Source organism: Planococcus citri, chromosome 4 (genome assembly GCF_950023065.1).
Source record: "Planococcus citri chromosome 4, ihPlaCitr1.1, whole genome shotgun sequence".
Classification (NCBI taxonomy): domain Eukaryota; kingdom Metazoa; phylum Arthropoda; class Insecta; order Hemiptera; family Pseudococcidae; genus Planococcus; species Planococcus citri.
The window spans coordinates 5,112,926-5,134,123 of record NC_088680.1 but is presented as its reverse complement, the minus strand read 5'-3'; the positions used below and the strand labels follow the sequence as shown (position 1 = coordinate 5,134,123).

General features: G+C 37.0%; 2 protein-coding genes across 10 annotated transcripts; one reads left to right on the top strand and one right to left on the bottom strand.

Moving 5' to 3' along the window:
- Nucleotides 1-530: 530 nt before the first annotated feature.
- On the bottom strand, nt 531-3,150 carry LOC135843496 (zinc finger protein 717-like). Of its 3 annotated transcripts, none has more exons than XM_065361413.1 (7): nt 2,968-3,150; nt 2,566-2,839; nt 2,230-2,382; nt 1,881-2,141; nt 1,633-1,808; nt 1,329-1,553; nt 531-1,244 (listed from the first exon to the last, which is right to left on the bottom strand). In XM_065361413.1, exons 3-7 carry the CDS (start codon nt 2,350-2,352, stop codon nt 1,019-1,021), a joined length of 1,011 nt encoding a protein of 336 aa, XP_065217485.1. In that variant the 5' UTR covers nt 2,353-2,382; nt 2,566-2,839; nt 2,968-3,150; the 3' UTR covers nt 531-1,018. The 3 variants fall into 3 exon arrangements, with proteins under 3 accessions (XP_065217485.1, XP_065217484.1, XP_065217486.1); XM_065361412.1 differs by having other exon boundaries at nt 2,609-2,839; XM_065361414.1 differs by lacking the exon at nt 2,968-3,150 and having other exon boundaries at nt 2,609-2,940.
- Nucleotides 3,151-3,557: 407 nt separating this feature from the next.
- On the top strand, nt 3,558-17,193 carry LOC135844600 (microprocessor complex subunit DGCR8-like). Of its 7 annotated transcripts, none has more exons than XM_065362840.1 (8): nt 3,558-5,795; nt 5,966-6,148; nt 6,225-7,342; nt 10,747-10,916; nt 11,692-12,943; nt 13,432-13,555; nt 15,963-16,116; nt 16,614-17,193. In XM_065362840.1, exon 1 carries the CDS (start codon nt 3,691-3,693, stop codon nt 5,218-5,220), a length of 1,530 nt encoding a protein of 509 aa, XP_065218912.1. In that variant the 5' UTR covers nt 3,558-3,690; the 3' UTR covers nt 5,221-5,795; nt 5,966-6,148; nt 6,225-7,342; nt 10,747-10,916; nt 11,692-12,943; nt 13,432-13,555; nt 15,963-16,116; nt 16,614-17,193. The 7 variants fall into 7 exon arrangements, with proteins under 7 accessions (XP_065218912.1, XP_065218907.1, XP_065218908.1 ...); XM_065362835.1 differs by having other exon boundaries at nt 5,966-7,342; nt 11,692-12,724; nt 12,809-12,943; XM_065362836.1 differs by having other exon boundaries at nt 5,966-7,236.
- Nucleotides 17,194-21,198: the final 4,005 nt, after the last annotated feature.

The following is a 21,198-nucleotide window of genomic DNA, read 5'->3' as shown; positions in this document are numbered from 1 at the left end:
GACAATGTGAAAATAATCGAAGCCCCCCCCCACCCACCCGCTGAGGGGGCTGGAACTAAATTGATTGCGGGTTTCTTACTTACTGGGTGGGTAGATATTGTAAACAAAATTTGAGCGAAATCGAAGGACATGACTTTCAAAATCGCACTTTTTGGTCGAATTGATATGGAATGACCTCTCTCCTAATTTTGCTCTCGGAGGCTGATTTTTGGATATATTTAATGTTATACAATTTTTGATCTTCTTTCAATTATGTAGTTCTTCAACTCCACCATCTCCCAAAAATTTAGACAACACGAATTTTGGGTCAAGGTCATCCCCACTCCAATCCCCTGCAACTTAATACCGAATTAGAGTGGATTTCGTTGAAGCTCCTCCGGCTGAGATATTTTTCTATTATGGTCTGGGAAGGAAAAAATCCGATTTTTGAAAAAAAATGCCTTACATTTTTTGTATTTGATGTTTTTTTTTTTTTTAAATAAGGAATAACTAAAAATCCCAACTCGATCAATGAAAAAAAAATACAACGCTTTCACGAAAAATATTTATTGCTCGAAGCGATTACACAATAGAAAAAAAAACCACATTATCACAAAAATTCAACAGAGCTACTCAACACACGCAATTCACTGCTTTATAATAATTATTACAACATCGTCGGGGAGGCAAAAACTATAACCTAAGCAAAGCGATAAACAAAACAAACGCAGTTTGAATGGATCAGTATACTTATAGATCAAAAGCGTCAAAAAATCTTACACCCTACGAAGAAGCGATACTATAATTTACACAAATGTTCGGTTCGTGTTCGTCGTCGTGATAAATCAACGTATTAATTATTTCTCTTTTAAGCATATTACACGAGATCATATAGATTAAATAGAGGTTATAGTATAAAAATAAACAATAAAAATGAATTTGAAAAATTACAATACAAAAACTACAATATGCTAAGGGTAGGTAATATTAGGATGATTTTTTTTTCTCAAAAAAAAACAAACCAATGTCAAGCTGAAAGTTACAGTTTGGCTAACTGATTCGACGAACTTTGCACGTACGATTCGATACTTTCTCTAATCACCGGTGAAATGGAAGGCATAGATACTAGACTCGAAGCGTTGACGAGTTTACGTATAATCCTCGGTTTTTCTTCTTTGATCTCGGTCATCGGGGTGCTGACTCGGGTGGCCGGAGAATGCACATCGTATTCCTCTTTTTTATCTAAAGAATCGTCTGATACATACCTATCGATCAAATACGAGTTACGATGGATAAAGGTAAGGGGTGGGGGGATACACGATTATCGAAAAATGTATTTATAGACTTACACCGGGTGAAAACTCAGATCGGGAATCGAGTGATTGTCGCCATTACCGTGTACTTTAATTTGGTGTCTGATTAGATAACTATCCTTGGTAAAAGTACGACCGCACGGGCATTCGTAAGCCAACGATGTCGAATGAGATCGCATATGCAATACGTATTGACTTCTCGAATTGAATGGTATTTTGCATTTTTCGCACGATAGCGGTTTCTCGAATATATGAGTCCATCTAGAAAAGCGAGTCAGATTACAAGATTGTAAAGAATAAAAGAAACGTCTACGAAGCATTTTCCAATTCCATTACCAACCTGTGAGCGTCGACGTAACTCTTGACTGCGAATTTTTTATCACAGATGTCGCAAGAATAAGGTCGTTCTCCGGTATGCGCTCTTTTGTGTATATTTAAACTACTCTTTTGAGTGAATCGTTTCAAGCAGACGGCGCATTGAAACGGTCTTTCACCGGTATGTGTTCGCATATGGACCTGAGGTGGAAGAACTCAGTATGAGAAACGATGCTAGGAATTAGCTCGAAGATGCTGGTACTCGGTACTCACCTCTAAGTAAGGTTTACGACAGAAACTGACGTCGCACATTGGACAATGATAGGGTTTATGACCCGAATGTTGTTTCATATGAACGTAATAAGAAGATGTGGAAGATAGAACTTTACCACAAACGTAACACGAATGAGTTTTGTACTCGTTGGTCGTCTTTTTCACCGGTTTCGTTGTACTAGATGCGGGAGGAGCCGGTAGACTATTCAGTATACTTTTATCAGTCATCGTAGATTTATCTTCTATATGAAATAATGGTATCTGCGAAAGAGAAAAACGTATCGTTAACGTGAAGTATCGTGTTTCTAGCTCGAGCACCGAATACTACTTCGTATAGAAGAACACTTACTTCCGGTTTGATTTCGTATTGACGATCCAAATGTTGGGTTAAAAATTCCATAGAACGATATGTATTCAACGATGCGAATCCAATAGGCATTTGAAGTATAGAATTGTGGAATTGTGATTCCATTTTTATCCTACTACGAAACGACCGAACAGCCTGCAAATGCAAAACACGATAGTGAAAGTAAAACCAATCGACGTACACGAGATTTAATTTCGTCGTCTACGAATAAATTAATAATCATTTTCTAAAAACCGAACACTAATCTCGATTGAATAGATTAATGTTTTCGTACGAGTGAGAAAAAAAATAATAAACTCGAAAAAATTCCCAACTTACTGGTATTGGAACAGAAAACAACGATTTTATCAAACGCACGTACCTTCGTCAAACATGTTACATATTGTTCTGGCGATTTTCATGCTTATGTGTTTCAGTCTCAGTCCATTATGCAAGTCATATATATATAGGTATAATTTATCGATATGAAATTATTAGCGGCTGATGGAACAACAATACCGAACGAAGCACGAAGGAATGGTAACTATTGTAGCAGTTGATCGGTCCACCGCTCGATGATATTAACGTCGAGTGCAGGGTTTTTCAAAATACACTGAAAATTTACGTTCTAATTAAGTACAGTTTTGTTATTGGAAATGAAATATTAAATCAATGTCGTTTCAGGAAGAAGGGTAGGGTAATTAGGGAAATGCATTGATAGAGACAGATTTAACCACAGACCTATTTCGACATCGTCGATAACTATTCATCCGTTTATTGGCCTATTACGGTGTTATGTAATCGAAAGCACTTATTTTTAGGTTAATAGAATACACTGGCGCGATTTAATCGTAGATATTGGCCGATTTTTAGATCAATTTTGGCTACAGAACGTCGATTTTTATCAATTTTTGTGATTTTTTTGGATCGGCCATTATCGGTGATAAAAAAAATGAATTTTGGTGATTTGTATTCGGTAGTTAGCGCTCCAAGTGGCGTTTTAGTGAAACATTACAAGGAAAATTGAAAATCAGTGTTGCCACGTTCATAATAATAAAAGGAATACGAATTTTTTTTGCGAAAAATAAAAATCACGAAATTTAAAATTCTTCAAAATTAAGTTAGATTTATATTATTATTATTAATTACTCTGTCAATACTTATCAGAGTGGGATTTAACACACCATGAATAATGAATATTCAGAATATTCTATTTATTTTCCATTTGATGAAATTTGAAATGGATCCAAAATTATTTTCTACTAAATATTTTGGTTGGTCACAGTGATTGATAATAACGAAAGCACATGATTGGTTGTTGAACTGATTCGATAACATTCCACCAATCACATGCATCTATTTCACGCACCCAGTCTCAACCTGTATTTATTTTTTAAAGACCAAGTTACTCGATATTTTGAATATTATTTGAATTGATAATCTTACAAATGCCCTGGAACCAATATGTCTGAAGATGGTAGACATCAAGAAGACCAGTTCGACTTCGACGATTCTAAAGATGAAGAACTACACGCTTCCAGCAAGCCTTCCTCCTGCGTAACTTCGAAGCAAGTAAACCACTACTACATAGTAAGCGATAGTGAAAAAGATACCTCTTACGTCGACGAACCTCCTTATATTTACGAACAAGAATGTAAAGATAATCCCGAACCTGGCGAAGAAACCATCGAATGTCAGGTTACCGAACCACCCGAAGAATTAAACGAAAACAGCCCTTTACCGGCGGGTTGGAAGCAGATATTCCACGAAAGCGGTCTACCTGTATACGTACACATCGAAACAAACGTATGTTCTCTATCTCGACCGTATTGCATCTATAAAAAAGGTACAAAATCTCATCTCCTACCCGAATCAGCTGTACCTTGCTTGTACGAGAAAAGCGTAAAAAATCCGGACTCTTTCAACGAAGAATATTCCGGCGACGCTGCTCAAGCTAGTCAAAGCGACACTACGATCACCAGACGTCCGAAACAAACGAAAATATCTAACTATTGCGAACGTTTGTTTAAATTCAAGAAAGTCAAGATTTTGAAATTCCGTTCGTGGGGCGTTCGTCGGACTCATTTACGTACTTTGCGAAACGAACGAAACCATCGCAAACGACTATTTTCTAATAAAAATAAACTCATCACGTTTCCTATAATCAAGAAAAACGAACACGGTAAAATAATATCGAGTAAACAATGGGTGATTAACCGTCGAGGTAAAAGTTACGTAGCCATATTGCACGAGTATCTGCAGCAGTTATTGAAAACCGCACCAGTGTACACGTTTAGCGAAGTAGATAATACCAGAACACCTTACGCAGCTACGGTAATGGTGAACGGTGACGAATACGGTAGCGGAGTAGGTATTAGTAAACGAGAAGCTAAAATCGCAGCAGCCAAAGCTACTTTATTAGTACTTCTACCGAAGCTGAAAAAATCCTTAATGAAGGCCTGCGAAAAACGAAAGAAAACTGTCACCGAACAATCAGACTCTGAAGAAGAGGAACAAAATATCGCCTCGGTTTTCGACGATATTGAAATAACAGATCCTAGAGTGAGCGAGTTATCAAAGGAGACGACCGAACCGACACCTTATGAATTGCTGATGAAATGCGTTCAGCGTAGATCGGATTCTGCAGATTGTGATTCGCAACAGGTGGAAATAAATTACGACGTTGAATCGAACGAGTATACGATGAGTTTGGGTGATCATTCGGTCACAGTGAAATGTACGAATAAGAGAGATGGGAAACAACAAGCTTCGCAGGCTCTTTTACAAGCTCTGCATCCGTATATTAATAATTGGGGTTCGTTGCTAAGGCTTTATTGTAATCGTACCACAGATCATTACCGATTCGGTCCTCGTAATGGTACCGAAGATGCTGCAGATATCGAAGAAATCAAGCAGCGTTCGCCTGATACGAGTTTATTGAATACGTTACGAGAGAGAATGTTAAGATTGTGGGAAACAGAAAAAGATGTCTGAGTCCTCGACGAAGAAAACAATTAGTCAGTGTAAACGTGTTCAGATTTATTATTTTATGTTTTTTTATTTTTTGTACGTGTTTTTTTTCGAATGATTCTTTTTTATGTACTTAATTCGAACAAATATTATACATTTTACATTAATTAGTAACGATGAGTTTTCTTTTACTCAATGAATCTACAATGCAAAGATAAATTTAGTATTTACACTAAAAAAAACAAATTATTAAATTTCAACTTTTAAATTACTTTTGCTGGTTTCCAATCAATCAATCATCAATTTATAAGCGAGCCTTTAATTCATTTTTAATTTAAAAATATCAGAGGTACTTGTAGATAAATACAATAATCGCTCGATCAGCTGATGTTGTTGATATCCCTGAACTTTTTGCTGCTTCTTTTCCGCCAACGAACGTATACGTAGACTTACTATCTATTAGTGCCTTTTCAAATTCTTCTTCAAGATTTCGAATAGTGGAAAACAGTATACCTGAAAGTGAAACACGATGAGAATTTCTGGTGTGTATTTCTTCGTTTTGTGCGTTGCAGTATTTGTTTTATTGAGCCGCAGTGAGGGTGAGTCCACTATTACAAAATACTTAATGCATAACCCCTCCCTTTATAAAAAAAATTCTGATGCTTTTCAGTTCATGGTAAAATTAAAAATATCCCAGTAGACGATAATGTATAGGATAAGATTCGTCGCCTGATTCAAGTTCGAGTACCTATATACCTACATGTTTCAGACTCTCCTGCTGGAGTAAAAATTCGATGGGATTTTCAGTGCCAAAAGGAAGGAGAATGCATAATTGAAAGCCCGGATTATAACGTTAAACGAAGTCCTGGATTACATGGTTATCAGTCATATTAGAACCGTTGAATTTGTCAAAAGATGATATTATACTCGTTTAATTTTATTAGTTGAAGTGGTACAGCATTCGCAGACTAGGAAATATTTGCATAAGTCTTACTAACGTATTAGTGAATACAACGAAATTGTTTCAGGGGTGTTACCCTTTGTTGATCTAGATCATGATCAATGTCCCAAATGGCCTCACTTTGATTCAAGTGAAGTACGAGTAGATGGAAATAAGAAAATATAACTAAAGCTATAGCATCATTCCTTATTTGTACGTAGATTACCGATTACCTACTTGAGTTATAAAATTTCTGTAGTGTCTTTTGATTGAATAAATATATGTATAGATTTTTTTCACAAAGTTTTTTTCTCTGGATAAATTTACTTAATCCAAATTGGAAAGTGAATCATTTCGGAGACTTTCTGGTGCCGCATTGTCTCTTACTGTTTTGTAAAACTCTGGTTATTTACAAAAAGTTGTTAAGAAGTCTTACTTTTTAAAGCTTTTTAAACAAAAATTGCTGAAAAGTAAGTTGCTTGTGGGCAGAAACTGAAAAAATATCCTTTTTTCAAAATTGCTAGAAGGTCTGAATTTTTTTACCAGAAATTGCCATATAGTTTTACTTTCTTGCAAAAACACGTCTTCTATGTCCTAGAATTGTCATAGCATTGTGTGCAGCCAAAAATAGCAGAAAGTCGCCATTTGTCAAATTTGTCATGAAGTATTAGGTATAAATAAGTATCGTTTAAAAATTGCAAATTAGGTACCTATTTCAGAAAGTTGCGAAAAAGTACCACTTTTCAAAATAATAATATTGTAAAAATACATCTCTGTTTCGCCATTAATTGCCAGAAAGTCCTGCTTTCTGTTAATTATCAAAGTCCTAATCAAGTTTTGTTATTAAATGTTAATTAAAATGTTTGTTTCGAAGTTTTTTTGATGTAGGTAGTTAGGTACATAATTTTTTTTTCATTATCTATAGGCCTACTTGTAGATAAATACTGTAATCGCTTGATTAGAATTTAGATGTCCTTGTTGAAATGATATCTTCAACTTTTTGCTGCTTGTTTTCCGCTAAGGAGCATATACATATAGACATACCACCTATTAGTGCCTTTTCAAATTCTTCCAGATGCTAGAGTAGAAAGTAGAAACCAGTAGGTATCAGAAAGTAAAGTATGATGAGAATTTCTGCTTTGTACTATTTCTTCTTATTGTGCTGTGCACTATTTGTTTTAATGACCTGCGGTGTGGATGAGAAGGGTGAGTCCACTATTTTATAATTACATATAATTTGGGTACAAAATTACAAATATCACCCCTTGTGAGGCCACTGAGGCTATTGTTAGCATTCATCATCATCATCATCATCAACGTCATAGTCGCAAGCGACTAGTGTGCCCCCAACAACAACCGCCACTCCTCTCTGTCTTGAGCTAGTGTGGCCCCATCCGCAACTGAGCCAACTTTCCAGACTATATCAGTCAACCTTGTTCCAGATCTTTCTCTCCCTCGTGTTCCAAGGACCTTGCCAAAGAGAATTCCTTTTTCGATGTTTTCTGGTCCTCTTCTGGCTATGTGTCCAAAATAACTCATTATCATGGTTTCACATATTTTATTTACCCAGGTTGGTTCTTGCAATTGTTCCACAATTGATGCATTTGTTCAGTGGGCAGTGTATACATCCTGCGCCATACCCACATTTCAAAGACATCAATTCTTCTTCGATCATCTTGCTTCAATGTCCAGGTCTCTGCTCCGTATAAGAAAACTGGAAAAACTAGCGTCCTGATTAGTCTCTTCCTTGTTTTTATGGAGATTTTCCAGTTGGTGATGACTTTTCTCAACCGAGACATTGCTGCTTTTCCAAGATCTATTCTTCTTCTAATTTCCTCAGCTGATCCTCCATCAGCATCCACAAGTGAACTCAAATTATAGAGCCCTGAGCCAATGATGAAATGATTGGCAGCAGTTACAGCAAGTACAACACCGTGGCTGGTGGCAGAGCCGATTCCAGCAGACGTTTTTGGCAGGCAGGCAGGCTGCAAAAATTTTACTTTGCAGTGGCTCAGCCAGCTACAAAACTGAAATTTTGCAGTAATTTTTTGTAAATTACCTTATGAAAAATTAAATTCAACTTCTCAGTCTCAAAATAGAAAATACGCATTCTTTTCTGAGCTGAGAAGAGAGACCTTTTTTGATTTTTGTAGTATATGGCAATACTGAAAAATGTTTTCCACTTGAAAAAATCAAAATACACAGAAAATCACCCTGAAAAGTGAAATTTATCATTTGAGTGAGTTAAGCCGGCTGAGCCGAACAGATTACTCAGTGGCGGGTGAAGGAATTTTTTTTTAAAAGGGCGGCAGCAGGGTAAAAAATATTTGATAAATTGGAGGGCTCTTCCAAATAAATAAATAAGTTCACTTTTTCAAATTCATTCAAGGTTTCAGATTCTGGTCAGTATCCAGCTCTATCAACTGACATGACCTTGGTTTTCCCCACATGTATGAGGAGTCCCATGTCCTCACTGACCATCCTGACCCTCTTGATCAGTTCTGTCAGTTCCTCTTCACATGCAGCTATTAAGGTGGTATCATCAGCATAACAGAGATTGGAGATTCTTCTTTCTCCTATCTTGATGCCGCCTTCCCAGTTCTCCAAGGCTTTTCGCATTTCACATGATGTACTCGCCATAGATGTTGAACAGCAGAGGCGAGAGTATGCAGCTCTGTGTTACTCCCCATTCTGACTGAAATGGGTTTGACTCTTCTCCACCTACTCTCACCATCATCTTGTTCTTGTCATACAGCAATTAGATCAGCTGAATTAGGTGCTCTGGAACTCCCATCTCGCGTAGTATCTCACATAGGTAGCTTTGTCCAATTGACACAGTCAAAGGCCTTTACAATTACATATGTAATTTTGTGTGCTTCTCACACATTTAGAAAAGCTGTGAGTGTGACTCAATACTTTGCAAATGGAGTCAGTTCACGGGGTCGATGATAATCTTCTTGGTTCTTGCTCTAGGTCTAGATCCTTTTATTCTACCTTGCACAAATATTGTCTCCATAGCACCCACTCTTATGACCCATTTAAAGTTGAACTTTGAAGTAATTAAGTATCCAGTCAAGAACTAAGACAGATAGTTGTTTTGTCACACCATCCAATTTCTCTGAGTATCGAAGCATTAGTTGTTACTGTTGTTAATTCTGTTGTTGTCCAAGGGACTCTCAGCAGCAGCCTCCAGCACCACATTTCCATTAGATTGATGTGTTGACTGATCCCTTTTGTGAATGGTCCAAGTCTCTGATGCGCATAGGAACACTAATAGTCGTTTCAAACAAGTTATGGCAGAGTTTTCCATCTGCCAGTATTCTCAATGATGGATCTGAGGTAGGAGAATTGCTTCATAACTTTGATTGTGCATGTTGACCTCTTGGGGTTCTGGCAAGTTGTTGGTTGGCCCGTCAATTATCATCATTTTTAATGTTGTCCTGTTGATCAGTAAGCTGTATCTTGCCCTGACTTCCTCCATGCACTTGAGCAGCACACTCCACAGACGTGTATTCCACACTTGAGGCAGTTGAGGCTGCCAAAGTTATGCCATCAATATTCCAGAGGTTGGTGGTCCATCAGCTACCTATCAGGAAGGTAGGAAGGACACCTTCTTGCCATTCATCAGCTCCATTTGAGTCATCTATGATCTAAAGACAAAGAGAGTTACTCATTTGGCATTTTGGCCCCTAGAATTAGATTTTTTCAATTGAAGAAAATTATGTTTGATTTCTTCATTTGTTTTGTCAATGTGGTAATTAAAATTACAAATTAGATCACCAAAATTTTGTTGCCTGATTTTCCAAAGTGTGTAGTTAACGTTAACCCGCCTCCCCAACTTACAAAAATGTCATTGACTAATAAATTTTCCTGCGCCAGTACGAAATATGGTATGGCATTGGGATATCCAGAGGGGGTGTATAGAGGTTGCACCATTAATTTCTCATGTTGAGCATTTTGCCTACTTTTTCATTTTAAGGGGCAAACATTTTTTTTAAATTTGTAATTTCCACATTTATCGATTCTTTATTTTTTTAAATTTTTTTTATAAATTAAAAACCGGTGGAATCATTTCAACTCCTCACTGACAATTGTGTGTCCTTGTCCAACTTGCTCATGCACAGCAGTTTGCCTATCCTTTTAATTTAAATTATTCAAGGGGGGAAAAAATTTCGAGCTTCTGGCCTGTACAAATTAAAAAAAAAAAAATTCTGCCCCTTAAAATAAAAAAGTAGGCAACCTTCTCCACACGCAAATGAACGGTAGAGCATACACGTATGTGTACCAGGAGTCGTTACTACCCTATCACTTGTTCCTGCGGAGCGATCGCATGAAGAAACCGGTTTGTGACAATTGTCACCATGTTGGGGTCGCCGGGTTAAGGGTCAGACAGACTCAGTCAGAGAACTGTGCTAAAATTAACGCCGAACGTTCCCCTCATGCGCACCCAGGAAAAAGCTTGTAATGGCGAAAAATATTTTTTTCTGGTGCTTTTCAGTTCGTGTTAAGAATAAATTGATAAAATTAAAAAATTTTCCAGTACTTAGACAAAAATGTGTAGGATTAAATTCTTTACCTACCTAATAATTCGAGTTACCTTCATGTTTCAGATCTTGATGCAGAAAACCCCACCAGTGTTCCGGAATTCTCTGAAGAGTCGAACAAAATTTACAATGCCCTCCCCGAAGATTTACAACTCACTTATTTTAAACAAAAATCAAAAGCGGCCAAGGAGTTGGATACAGCAAAACAGGAGGAAAAAGATGCAATCGCTTTAAAAGTGAGTATGATAGCGAAATTAGCTCTAATGTTAGAAATTATAGGTACTGGTAATAGGTATGTTTTACATGAGTACTAGTGTACCTTATTTTGCAAGTTAAAATCTTCCACCTCCCACTACCTCCCAAAGTTGTTACGTCGGGTGAGAAAACAATTCCTCATTTTTTATTTTTCCCCTATCTGCAAAAAAACGGTGCCGGTAACCCTCCCCCCCCTTGAAAAAAATGAAAAAAGTTCAATTTATCAAAATGTTTTGTTTCTGAGTCAAAACTTTTCTAAATAGTTCCCTTTTCAAGAATAAATTTTCCCCGGCCCTTCAAATGATATTGGCCCCCAATTAAGGAGCCCTCAAAATTGAAAAAAATCAGAAAAAATGAGAATAAGTCGAAAATTTAAAATCAGGGGAAATTTATTGATTCTTTTCAAGTAAAAACCTTCTGTGCACAATTGACGAATTATGGGGCCGTGAAGTCATTTAGAGTTACCCCCACTCCAAAAGTTACATTGACATTTTTTCTCTCAAAAAGTACCCGTGCGACCTATCAAAATGTATTAAAATTTCGCGTAGAATCCGAATATACCATTAATTTTGAATTCCAACCCTTCTGTGCCCCTCCCCTCCGCCCTAAAGTGTAGTTCGACAACTTGTTCATGAATATTCCCAAGTGTGTTTTTTCCTAAACATTCGATTCTTTATCTTTACAAAAAATACTTTTTCGGTATTGCAAATTTTTGGATTCAAGAATGCTGATATTAAAATTGTGGAATTTTTACAGACTTTTCTCATGTTCAAATGTGCAACTTCAAATATGAAATCGGATTGCGAAGAATTTTACCCAAAATTTGTGGGTGAAGGTGGAAAATCTCAAAACGCAAATGTTAGAGAATTCGTTAAATCATTTATGCGAGATATCAAGACTGATTTTAACATCACAATCGAACTTGGGGATATGATTAACAATTTTTCATTAACAGACGCATACTATGGTGTTGATGAACGATTTCAGGCTAAAACAAAAATGACTACCTAATTATTTTTACGATATATGCGCGTACCTGTGGAGATATAACAAACCGAGATATAGAGACTATTTGACAGATGATTCTTACGAAAACGCTAAAGCCCTTATGTGTAAAATCATCAAACCGGAGTTTAACGAAATAGATCAGAAGAACGAAATTATCAAATTTGCAACATTTTATGCCCGCATACGTCATTGGTCCAACCATTTTGCACACAATTGCGATGGTATTTTCAATACGAAAAGCGTGGAATTAGCCAAAAAGAAAGGACGGGATGTAACATTATATGAAGTACTGGATTACATGCGCATGTTAAAACCATTGAATTTTTCTAAACATGATATAACAATTTTAAATTTATTAGTTGAGGTAGTACATAATTCGCAGACTAGAAAATATTTTCATAAGTCTTACCAACATGTAAATTTATTCGATGAAAAAATTCAAGGAGTGTTACCCTTCGTTGATCTAGATCATGATCAATGTCCCAAGTGGCCTTACTTTGATTCAAGTCAAGTAGGTACCTAGATGGAAATAAGAAAACATAACTAAAGCTATAGCATCATTCCTTATTTGTAGATTACCTAAACTTGGGGTATAAAATTTCTGTATTGTCTTTTGAATAAATCTATAGAATGATTTTTTTTTCAAAGTTGTTTTCTCTGGATAAATTTACTTAATCCAAATTGGACTGGTGCCGCATTGTCTCTCACTGTTTTGCAAAACTCTGATTATTTACAAAAGATTGCTAAGAAGGCTTGCTTTTTAAACAAAACTTGCTGATAAGTAAGTTTCTCACTTTTTTGCTTGTAGGCAGAACTGAAAAATATCCTTTTTTCAAAATTGCTAAAAGGTCTGAATTTTTTATAGGTACATACCAGAAATTGCTATTGTGCAATACTTTCTTGCAAAAACACCTCTTCTACTAGAATTGTCATAGCCTTGTGTCCAGCTAAAAATAGCAGAAAGTCTCGCCATTTGTCAAATTTGCAATGAAGTACCTAGGTAAATATAGTTTAATAAAAATTCCTAGTTTTTTGCAAATTAGGTACCTCTACCTATTCCAAAAAGTTGCGAAAAAGTATCACTTTTTAAAGTAATAATTGTAAAAATGCATCTCTGTTTTGCCATTAATTGCCAGAAAGTCCTGCTTTCTGTTGAAATTCTCAAAATCCGAATCAAGTTTTGTTATTAAATTTTAATCAAAATTATTAATGTTCTGTTTTGTAATTTTCTGAAATTCTCAAAATCCGAATCAGTTTTGTTATTAAATTTTAATTAAAATTAATGTTCTGTTTTGTAATTTTTTTGATATAGGTATTAGGTACATATTTTTTTCCATATTATCTATATTTGTATAGATAACGATAATCGCTTGATTAGAATTTAGATGTTTTTGTTGATATGATATCCTCAACTTCATGCTGCTAGTTTTCCACTAAGCAGCATATTATAGACCTACCACTTATTAGTGCCTTTTCAAACTCTTCCAGATGCTAGAGTAGAAACCAGTAGGTACCAGAAAGTAAAGCATGATGAGAATTTCCGCTTTGTACTATTTCTTCTTATTGTGCTGTGCACTATTCGTTTTAATGACCTGCAGTGTGGGTGAGAAGGGTGAGTCCACTATTTTATAATTACATATACTTTGGGTACAAAATTACAAATATCACCCCTTGTGAGGGTATTGTTAACATTCATCATCACCATCACCACCATCATCAACGTCATAGTTGCAAGTGACTAGTGTGATCCCAACAACAACAACTGCCACTCCTCTCTGTCTTGAGCTAGTGTGGCACCATTTGTAACTGAACCAACTATTTGCTGGACTGTATCAGTCTACCTTGTTGGAGATCTTCCTCTCCATTGTGTTCCAGGGACCTTGCCAGAGAGAATTCCTGTTTTTATGTTTTCTGGTCGTCTTCTGGCTATGTGTCCAAAATAGCTCATTATCCTGGTTTCACATACTTATTTTATTTAGCCTGGTTGGTGTTCTTGCAGTTGTTCCACAATTGCTGCATTTGTTTGGTGCACAGTGTATGGTATCTTCAACATCCTGCGCCATACCTACATTTCAAAGCCATCAATTCTTCTTTGATCATTGCTTCAATGTCCAGGTCTTGACTCCATAATAAGAAAAAGAAACTGGGGCTGGCGGCAGAGCCAATTCCAGCCGAAATTTTTGGCAGCTGCAAAAATTTTACTCAGTGGTGGCTCAGCCGGCTAGAAAACTGAAATTTTGCAGTAATTTTTTGTAAATTACCCCAACGCAAAATGCGAATTTTAATGAAAAATTTAAATTCAACTTCTCAGTCTCAAAATAGAAATAGGTATTCTTTTCCGAGCTGAGAAGAGAGACCTTTCTTGATCTTTGTAATGCACTTGTGTGGCAATATTGAAGAATTTTTGCCACTTGAAAAAATCAAAATATGCAAAAATCACCATGAAAGTCATTTGAGCGAGTAAAGCCGGCTGAGCCGAGCCAAACAGATTACTTGGCAGCTGCTGAAGGAATTTTCAATTTTTTAAACAGCAGCAGCGGCATAAATAATGTTTGAAAAATTGGTGGCGGGGCAGGGCTCCACCTAAATAAATACATGAGAGTTCACTTTTTCAAATTCATTCAAGGCTTTGGATTCTGGTAAGTATCCAGCTCTATCAACTACCATGACCTTGGTCTTCTCCAATTTTATGAGGAGTCCCATGACCTCACTAACCATCCTCATTCTGACCCGCTTGATCAGTTCTGTCAGTTCTTCTTCACTTGCGGCTATTAAGGTGGTATCATCAGTGTAAGGGAGATTGAAGATTTTTCTTCCTACTATCTTGAATCTTGATGCCACCTTCCCAGTTCTCCAAGGCTTTTCGCATGATGTACATGCCATAGATGTTGAACAGCAGAGGCGAGAGTATGCAGCCCTGCCTTACTCCCTATTCTGACTGAAACAGGGTTGACTCTTCTCCGCCTACTCTCACCTCACCATCATCTTGTTCATGTCATACAGCAATTTGATCAGCTCAATTAGGTGCTCTGGAACTCCCATCTCGCGTAGTATCTCACATAGGTAGCATTGTCCAATTGACACAGTCAAAGGCCTTGTAATTCTGTGCGATTCTCACACATTCAGCAAAGCTGTGGCTCATTGCTTTGCAAAGATTGATGTGTTGGACTGATCCTTTTCGTGAATGGTCCAAGTCTCTGATGCGCATAAGAACACTGAGAAGACTAGCACATTTACCTTTCAAATTTTGAAAAAACTGCTCATTCCCAAATCGCTCCATAGTCATTTCAAACGAGTTATGGCAGGTTTAGTAAGCTGGCAGCAGTGATGTATCTTGGTTTCCCATCTGCCAGTGTTCTCAATGATGGATACGAGTTAGGAGAATTGCTTCATAACTTTGATTGTGTCGACTTCCTGGATTTCTGGTAAGTTGTTGGTTGGCCTGTTTTTGTCCTGTTGATCAGTAAGTTGTATCTTGCCCTGACTTCCTCCTAGCACTTGAGGCAGTTGAGGCTTCCAAAGTTGTGTCATCAGCATTCCAGAGGTTGGTGATCCATTAGCTACCTATCAGGAAGGACACCTCTTGGCCATTCACCAGCTCCATTTGAGTCATCTATGATCTAAAGACAAAGCGAGTTATTCATTTGGCATTTTGGCCCCTAGAATTAAATTTTTTCAATTAAAGAAAATGATGTTTGATTTCGTTGTTTTTTTTCGTCAATGTGGTAATCAAAATTAGATCACCAAAATTTTGTTGCCTGATTTTTCAAAGTGTGTGGTTAAGTGTCAGACTCAGTCAGGGAACTGTGCTAAAATTGTAACGCCAAACGTTCCCTTCATGAACGCCCAGGGAAAAGCTTGTAATGGCGAAAAATAGTTGTTTCTGGTGCTTTTCAGTCCCTGTTCAGAATAAATTGATAAAATTGAAAATGTTCCAGTAGATGAAACAAAAATGTATGAGATTAAACTTGTAGGTTTGTTGCCTATTTTACTTTAATTTATGTATGTACATGTTTCAGATCCTCCTCTTCCTGAAAAAAGCGAGCCCTCGAAGCTAGATAACCGTGAAATACTTTCTGCAGGGTCGAAAATTTTTTACGACGCCCTCCCCAAACAGTTACAACCCAGTTTTATAGATCTATACAAAAACAAAGACGGAGGAAACTGGAAAAAGTGAGTGTGGTAGAAATATATTAGCTCCAACGTTGGAAATTAGGGTACCTACTACCTAATTAGCCATCTTAGCTTAGCTTTTGGCATTTGGCAGATTAGAATCCACGAGAATCCGCTAGGGTAGTAGGTTTTGAAAATGGATTTTGAATTTTACTTAGAAAAAGAAGACTTTTATGGTTTTGCGTTTTGCCAGTTGATGAATGGAATCTGAAAAGTGCTTAAAAAAGAGGTTTTCAAAAACATCCAACATTCTGATTCTCAAAAATCTGCCAAAAAATCAAAATCCGTGTAAAAAACACATCTATCAACTATTATTATCATTCACTGTGACTAACAGAAACAATAATTGGTTAAAAAAACTTTTTTGTTCAATTTCTGTACACCCACATACCTACAAAAATCTACGTCTGCCATTCTACCCACCGCCGGTTAATATTATGAAATCGACCTGAATATATTTGTACCAAGCTGACACTAAAATTGTGAAATTTTTACAGATTCTTCTCATGTTTGCATGCGAAACTTCACACATGAAATCGGATACTGAGAAATTCTACCCAAAATTCGTGGGTGAAGAAGATACGAAATATCATAAAAAGGCAGCTAAAATATAGCTTATAGTTTATTGATGCAGGGTGTCAAGGAGGAGTTCAGGATTCCAATCGAACTCAGGATTTAATTAAGGATTTTGCTGGAGAAGAGCCGCAGTTTGATGGTGAACCACAATTTGTGGCAAAAGTTAAGATGATAAATTATTTTTACGATATGTGCGGTTATTTATCGAGATATACTGATGAAAAAGTTATACCATATTAATTTGACGGTGCGATAGAATTTTCAATGCGGAAAGCGAGGAATATACCAAATTGAAATGCTGGAATGTAATGTTGAACGAAGTACGATTAATGTCCCAAATGGTCTCACTTTGATTCAAGTGAAGTACCTAAATGGAAATAAGAAAACATAACTAAAGCTGTAGCATCATTCCTCGTTAGTTGTTTGTAGTGTAGATTACCTACCTACTTAGGTTATAAAATTTCTGTAGTGCCTTTTGAATAAATCTATAGATTTTTTTTCTCCAAGTTTTTTCCTCTGGATAACGCAGTGGCATAGGCATTCGCCTCACCCTGTTAGGGTACCACAAAAATGCGGTTTCTAATGTCCTGCAACGTTCAAGAAACCACAACAACAACAAAATTTAATCCAAATTGGAAAGTGAATCTTTTGAGAGACTTTCTGCATGGTGTCGCATTGTCTCTCACTGTTTTGCAAAACCTTGGTTAGGTATTTACAAAAGGTTGCTAAGAAGTCTTGTTTTTTAAACAAAAATTGCTGAAAAGTAAGTTTCTTACTGTTTTGCTTGTTGGCAAAACCTGAAAAACATCCTTTTTTCAAAATTGCTAAAAGGTCTGAATTTTTTTATCAGAAATTGTCATAGTTTTACTTTCTTGGAAAAACACATCTACTATGAATTGCCATAGACTCGTGTCCAGCCAAAAATAGCAGAAAGTCTAGCCATTTGTCAAATTTGTCATGAAGTAGGTAAATATCGTTTAAAAATTCTTATGTTTTTTGCAAATTAGGTAGTAGGTACCTATTCCAAAAAGTTGCAAAAAAAGTAAGTATCACTTTTTATAATAATAATTGTAAAAATGCATCACTATTTTGCCATTAATTGCCAGAGGCAGAAAGTCTTGCTTTCTGTTGAAATTCTCAAAGTCCTGATCAAGTTTTGTTATTAAATTTTAATTAAAATATGTATTATGTTTCGTAATTTTTTGATATGGGTATTGGGTATAGGTACATATTTTTTTCCATATTATCTATACTTGTAGATAAATACGATAATCGCTTGATTAGAATTTAGATGTCCTTGTTGATACCCTCAAATTTTTTCTGCTTGTTTTCCGCTATAAGCAGCATAATATACACCTACCACCTATTAGTGCCTTTTAAAATTCTTCCAGATGCTAGAGTAGAAACCAGTAGGTACCAGAAAGTAAAGCATGATGAGAATTTCCACTTTATATTTCTTCTTATTGTGCTGTGCACTATTTGTTTTAATGACCTGCAGTGTGGGTGAGAAGGGTGAGTCCACTATTTTATAATTACACATAATTTGGGTACAAATATCACCCCTTGTGAGGATATTGTTAGCATTCATCATCATCATCAACGTCATCGCAAGCGACTAGTGTGCCCCCAACAACTAGTGTGTCCTCATTTGCAACTGAGCCAACTATTTTCCAGACTGTATCCTGTATCAGTCCACCTTGTTGGAGATCTTCCTCTCCCTTGTGTTCCCAGGACCTTGCCAAAGAGAATTCCTTTCTCTATGTTTTCCAGTCCTCTTCTGGCTATGTGTCCAAAATAACTCAGTATCCTGGTTTCACATACTTATTTTATTTAGCCTGGTTGGTTCTTGCAGTTGTTCCACAATGGATGCTTCAATGTCCAGGTCTCTGCTCAGTATGAGAAAACTGGAAAAACTAGCATCCTGATTAATAGTCTCTTCCTTGTTTTTAAGGAGATTTTCCAGTTGGTAGTGACTGTTCTCAACCTAGACATCACTGCTTTTCCAAGAGATATTCTTCTTCTAATTTCCTTGGCTGATCCTCCATCAGCATTCACAATAGAACTCAAATAATAGAGCCCTGCGCTGACAACAAAATGATCAGTGGCGGCCATGGCAAGTACGGCATTGTGGCTGGCGGCAGAGCCGAATCCAGCAGCCATTTTTGGCATATGCAAAAAGTTTACTTGGTGGCAGCTCAGCCGGCTAAAAAACTGAAATTTTGCAGTAGGTAATTTAATTTTTTGTAAATTTCCCCAAAATACAAATTTTTATTAAAAATTAAACTCAACTTCTCATTGTCAGTCTCAAAATAGAAATACGTATTCTTTTCCGAGCTGAGAAGAGAGGCCCTTCTGATTTCCATAGTGTATGTATGGCATACTGAAAAATTTTTGCCACTTGAAAAAAATCAAAAAATACGCAAAAAAAAACACCTTGAAATTTATTTTTTGAGTGAGTTAAGCTGGCTGAGCCAAACAGATTACTTGCTGGCAGCAATGTGAAAAATGTTTGAAAAATTGGTGGCAGTGTGGCGGCGCAACTGCGCAAGGCTCTACCAAATAAATAAATGAGTTCACTTTTTCAAATTCATTCAAGTCTTTGGATTCTGGTAAGTAAAGTATCCAGCTCTATCAACTACCATAACCTTGGTTTTCTCCACATTTATGAGGAGTCCCATGTCCTCACTGACCATCCTGACCCGCTTGATCAGTTCTGTCAGTTCCTCTTCACTTGCAGCTATTAAGGTGGTATCATCAGCATAATGGAGATTGGAGATTCTTCTTCCGCCTATCTTGATGCTGCCTTCCCAGTTCTCCAAGGCTTTTTGCATTATGTACTCGCCATAGATGTTGAACAGCAGAGACGAGAGTATGCAGCCCTGCCTTACTCCCCGTTCTGACTAAAATGGGTTCAACTCTTCTCCACCTACTCTCACCATCCTCTCGTTCTTGTCATACAGCAATTTGATCAGCTCAATTAGGTGCTTTGGAACTCCCACCTCGTGTAGTATCTCATATAGGTATCTCATAGGTAGCTTTGTCCAATTGACATAGTCAAAGGCCTTTACAATTATGTAATTCTGTGTGCTTCTCACACATTCAGCAAAGCTGTGACTCAATGCTTTGCAAATAGAGTCAGTCCACCGGGTTGATGATAATCTTCTTGCTCTAGCTCCTTTTATTCTTCCTTGCACAAATATTGTCTCCATAGCACCCATTCTTGTTGTCTTGTGAGTTGTGATCCATCTGAAGTACTTAATTATCCAGTCAAGAACCAAGACTGATAGTATAGTTGTTTTGTCACACCATCCAATTTCTCTGAGCATTGAGGCATTAGTTGTTAGTTCTGTTTGCTGTCCAAGGGACTCTCAGCAGCAGCCTCTATAGCACCACATTTCCATTAGATTGGTGTGTTAGACTGATCCCGTTCATGAATGGTCCAAGTCTCTGATGCGCATAGGAACATTGAGAAGACCAGCACATTTACCATTCAAATTTTGAAGGAACTGCTTATTGCCAAATTGCTCCATACCATGGTCGTTTCAAACGAGTTATGGCAGGTCTAGCGAGCTGGCAGCAGTGATGTACCTCAGTTTCCCATCTGCCAGTGTTCTCAATGATGGATCTGAGGTAGGAGAATTGCGTCAGAACTTTGATTGTGTTGACTTCCTGGATTTCTGGCAAGTTGTTGGATGGCCTGTCAATTATCATCATTTTTGTTTTTGTCCCGTTGATCAGTAAGCTGTATCTTGCCCTGATTTCCTCCACTCCACTCATCCTCCAGGCACTTGAGCAGCACACTGCATAAATGTGTATTCCACAGTTGAGGCTGCCAAAGTCGTGTCCTTGAGTGTCATCAGCATTCCAGAGGTTGGTGATCCTTCAGGTATCTATCAGGAAAGTAGGAAGGACACCCCTTGCCATTCATCAGCTCCATTTGAGTCATCTACGATGTAAAGAGGGTTATTCATTTTGTCCTCTAGAATTCGATTTTTTTTCAATTAAAGAAAATGATGTTTGATTTCGTCGTTTGTTTTGTCAATGTAGTAATCCAAATCCAAATTAGATCACCAACATTTTGTCGCCTGATTTTTCAAAGTGTGTAACGCCGAACCTTCCCTTTATGAGCGCCCAGGAAAAAGCTTGTAATGGTGAAAAATGGTTTTTTCTGGTGCTTTTCAGTCGTTGTTCAGAATAAATTGATAAATTTAAAAATGTTGCAGTAGACGAAACGAAAATGTGTAAGATTATAGGTTCGTTGCCTATTTTAATTTATGTACATGTTTCAGACACTTCTCCTCCTAAACAATGCGAATCTTTGAAGCTAGATAACAATGAACTACTTTCTGAAGAGTCGAAAAAGATTTACGATGCCATCCCCATACAGTATCAACAAATTTTTGTTGACCGATTCATAAAAACGACCACCACTACCACCAGGAATTCGGAGATAACGAAAAAGGAGGATACAAGAAATGTGAGTGTGGTAGCAATATTAGCATTAGC